Source organism: Akebia trifoliata, chromosome 3, assembly GCF_017979445.1.
Source record: "Akebia trifoliata isolate Shusen 1 chromosome 3, ASM1797944v1, whole genome shotgun sequence".
In the NCBI taxonomy this organism is placed as follows: domain Eukaryota; kingdom Viridiplantae; phylum Streptophyta; class Magnoliopsida; order Ranunculales; family Lardizabalaceae; genus Akebia; species Akebia trifoliata.
In genome coordinates, this window is record NC_141377.1 from 43,103,921 (window position 1) to 43,107,754 (window position 3,834).

At 40.3% G+C, this 3,834-nt stretch overlaps 1 protein-coding gene across 1 annotated transcript; it reads left to right on the forward strand.

The window, feature by feature from the left end:
- LOC147407149 (uncharacterized) lies at positions 1–1,526 on the forward strand. Its single transcript, XM_086435558.1, has one exon. It carries the CDS (start codon positions 130–132, stop codon positions 1,327–1,329), a length of 1,200 nt encoding a protein of 399 aa, XP_086291684.1. The 5' UTR covers positions 1–129; the 3' UTR covers positions 1,330–1,526.
- The last annotated feature ends 2,308 nt before the right edge of the window (positions 1,527–3,834 follow it).

Genomic DNA, 3,834 nt, shown 5'->3' on the forward strand with positions numbered 1-3,834 from the left:
AAAAATCCTTGAAAACGCACCTCACTCTCAGTAGAGAGAGAGAAAACGGAGTGACAGAAGAAGTGAGAGTTTCTGTGGCGAAAACTAGGACCTAAATTTTCCGTTAATAACGTCATTTTACCGTCCATTATGGTCGACGTGGACCGGAGAATGACCGGTTTGACTCCGGCTCACGTAGCCGGTCTACGACGCTTATCAGCTCGAGCCGCCGCTGCCCCAACCGCCACCACAACCATGCCTGTACGAAACGGTCTCCTCTGTTTCTCATCTCTCGCAGATAAGGTTATTTCTCACCTCCGTAATTCTGGTATTCTAGTTCTCGATGGTCTCTCAGATGCTGAGTTCGCTCGTACCGAAGCTGAGTTCGGCTTCGTCTTTCCACCTGATCTCCGAGCCGTTCTCTCAGCCGGCTTACCTGTTGGTCCTGGTTTCCCAGACTGGCGCGCCGCCTCCCGCGCTCGTTTCCATCTTCGCGCCTTACTTGATCTACCTATCGCTGCGATTTCCTTTCAGATTGCACGTAACACTCTTTGGCCGAAATCATGGGGTCCGCGACCTTCCGATCCAGAAAAAGCGTTACGTATCGCTCGAAATGCTCTTAAAAAGGCACCTCTTTTGATACCCCTCTTCAATCACTGCTACATACCTTGCAATCCTTCTCTAGCTGGAAACCCTATTTTCTTCGTTGATGAGAATCGGATATTCTGTTGCGGATCGGATCTTTCAGATTTCTTCGAACGCGAATCGGTTTTTCGATGTGATGAACCATGTCTCCTTAAAAAACAGCGATCCGTCAGTGAAAAAACTGCTGGATCTTCATCAAATTTCTCACGAAGAAGCTTAGATCCAAGTGGAAGCGGTGGAAGAACACCTAGATGGGTTGAATTCTGGAGCGATGTAGCTGTAGATCGAAGAAGGAGAAATTCATCGTCTTCATCATCACCTGATCGTTATTTCGAAATTCAAAAACCGATATTTCGGCCAAAAACGCCAAAATGGCTTGAAAGTTACTTGGAGCGGATCGGATCGGTATTGAGAGAAGGTGGTTGGGACGAATCTGACGTTGCAGAAATCGTACATGTATCGGCCTCTGGTTTTTTCGAAGGAGAGGTGGTTTTATTAGACAGACAAGCGGTTTTAGAATCTCTCCTATTGAAGGCAGACCGGTTTTCCGATTCGCTTAGAAAAGCGGGTTGGAGTTCTGAAGAGGTTACCGATGCTCTAGGTTTCGATTTTCGACCAGAGAAGGAAAGAAAACCTTTGAGAAAGCTGTCTCCAGAGCTCGTTGAAAAGATAGGAAAACTGGCTGAGTCAGTTTCCCGGTCATGAAGAGCCGTTTCAACTTTCAAGTTCTCTACCTGGTAACCGGAAGAATCGAATTTTTTTTTTTTTTTTTTTAAACCTCCTCGTGTTTGCTTTGAACCTTTTCGGGTAAAAATGAAAAAAATTGGGGAAACGCGTTGTACTATTAAAAAAAAAAAAGGCTTATAAACAGTTGTAAAGAAATATAAATATTATTCCTGTTTTTTTAATTATAATTAAATTTGATACTTTCTCTCCTCTGGTTTCTATCCCGCACGCACGTGTGGGCAGATTTTTTGAAAAATGATATGTTACTGCCCCACTGGTGTGTGGTGTCTTGTGGTGAGGACTAGACTTGATGTATAAGTAAACTATTTTATGATCTGATATGATGAGTGGTGATGATGCTTTCGATTGCTACTTAATAAAGGAAGCAAAAATATGGGGGAAAAAATCTAAAACATTTAGAATTTCGAGGAATAGAGTTGATGGGGATTGGATTAGGTGATCTACAAGGACGCGCGCGTGTGTCGTTTATTGGAAATGGAGATGGAGAGAGAGGGGTGGGTTGATGGCTTCGTTTTGAGATACCTGACAAAGAAATTTGAAACCTTCTCTCGTTTAGCTTTTTAGGGACAGAACAACGAGGTGTGCAAGTGTAAGAGAGGCTCAAGGGTAGTTCTGGAATTTCGATATCTGTAATAGGGACATGTAATGATGAAGAAAATGGTAAAAAGGGTAATTGTTGGTGGGTGATGCGGTAATTTCATACTGTAGGCGTGGGACCTTAGATGCTGGAGGGACCACGTGATGTAGCCTCGCTGCTTAACAACAATCCGTACATGAATGACTTAGTTGAAAGTGGTGAGGTCTAGCATCTGTTTGTTGTTTTGTGGACAAGTACTAAATGGTCTCATCTCATCTCATCTGTTCTACCCATTTAAACCAATTTACTAGAACTTGTAATTTGCAATGAACTACATTCAATCAGTCTATAAATATTTATATAGTGATGACGAGGTTTACAAGCCCTCTCAATGCGACGCATCTCTTTCCAAACTCCTTTAGTACTAAGCCCCCACCTACCTGTGGCCCATCTCTCTTTCTATGAGCTAAAAAGTCCAAAAAAAATTTGACTACTGCAGAATCAATGGTTCATGTGTCTGGCTGTTCAATCTTATCCGACAACAATGTAGTTTGAATTCAATTTCTTCCATTTAATTGTTGTTGGGGGTAAATTTTTGGATAATCATCCATATGTAACTTGAGATTTATCTTGACAATCAAAATTTTATCACATGATAATTCTAAAATTTTACAGGATTTGTAGTTTGGATCATCAACTATGTCTATGTCAAGTGGGTTTGGGAATCAATTTTCACTAGAATAGATCTTTATTGCAATTACGATCTCTCAAGAACTTCCCCACTCTACAATTGAGATCTATTATTCCCTATTTATAATGCTTGGGGCTTGGGAGTGGGTGAAATGTCAAATATGCACGTAGACTTTTTTGTGTATGGTTGCGACAACCGATACATCAACTTGTCATAATCAAATTGTGCATGCTAAAGGTATTGATATTAGTTGCATCATGTCTTCAGTGTAAATTAGGGCCGGCTTTTATTTGGTATCTAATCTAAAAAAATAGGATTTGGATCAATAATTTGGATGTTGGGATCAGATTCAGATTGAAATATACATATCCGATAAGATTTCATATTAGATTCGGATCAATCCCAACCCAATCGATAAAGATCTTATCCAATATTTATTTATTTTTAATAAGAAACCTCCATTTCGTCTCCCTCTACTAAAAATAAATCATTTTTTTTTCTTTTCTCATCCTCTCACGATTTCTTGAGAGGGCAACCCATGGCTGCATTGTTGGTGTTGTAACTCTCTCCCTCTCCAAGTACGCCCTCTCGCTCTCTAGGATTGTTCATCTCCTCTTTCAAGAGGTTGAGAAGATTAGAAACTCAAACCCTATATTTTCCCCCAAATATGGACCGGATCAGTTTTGGATTTGTATAAAACTTGGATTGGATCGGATTTGGTTTGAACTATTAATCATCCAATCAAATCATTTTTGGATCATAAGGTGAAGATTTCGGATCAGTAGCAATTTGATACTGATACGATACCGAACCGATCCATTGCCAGTCCTAGTCTAAACTACAATTTATTTTACGTTTTGTGTTTGGGATGTCTTTTGACTCTTGGTGATGGACTCGGGTTATGGATATATAATCTTAGGACTCGGGATAGGGGTGATTTGGGACCGCATGATTTTAGACTCGAATTGGGTACTTCTCTCAGGTAGGTTGAGCTGTTTAGTTTTCCAAATTTCAATTATCTCAAATCTCGAGGATATTTGTATCATTTCGAATCCTTTTAATATTACGACCAGATGGAGGTTCCACGTGCTCAATTTAGTTATAGATCAATCTCAAGCAAAACTTTTGTATTACTTCACTAAACACAAAGTTGTTTGGGGTACATGTAATTGAGGCTATCTATTCCTCAGACTTT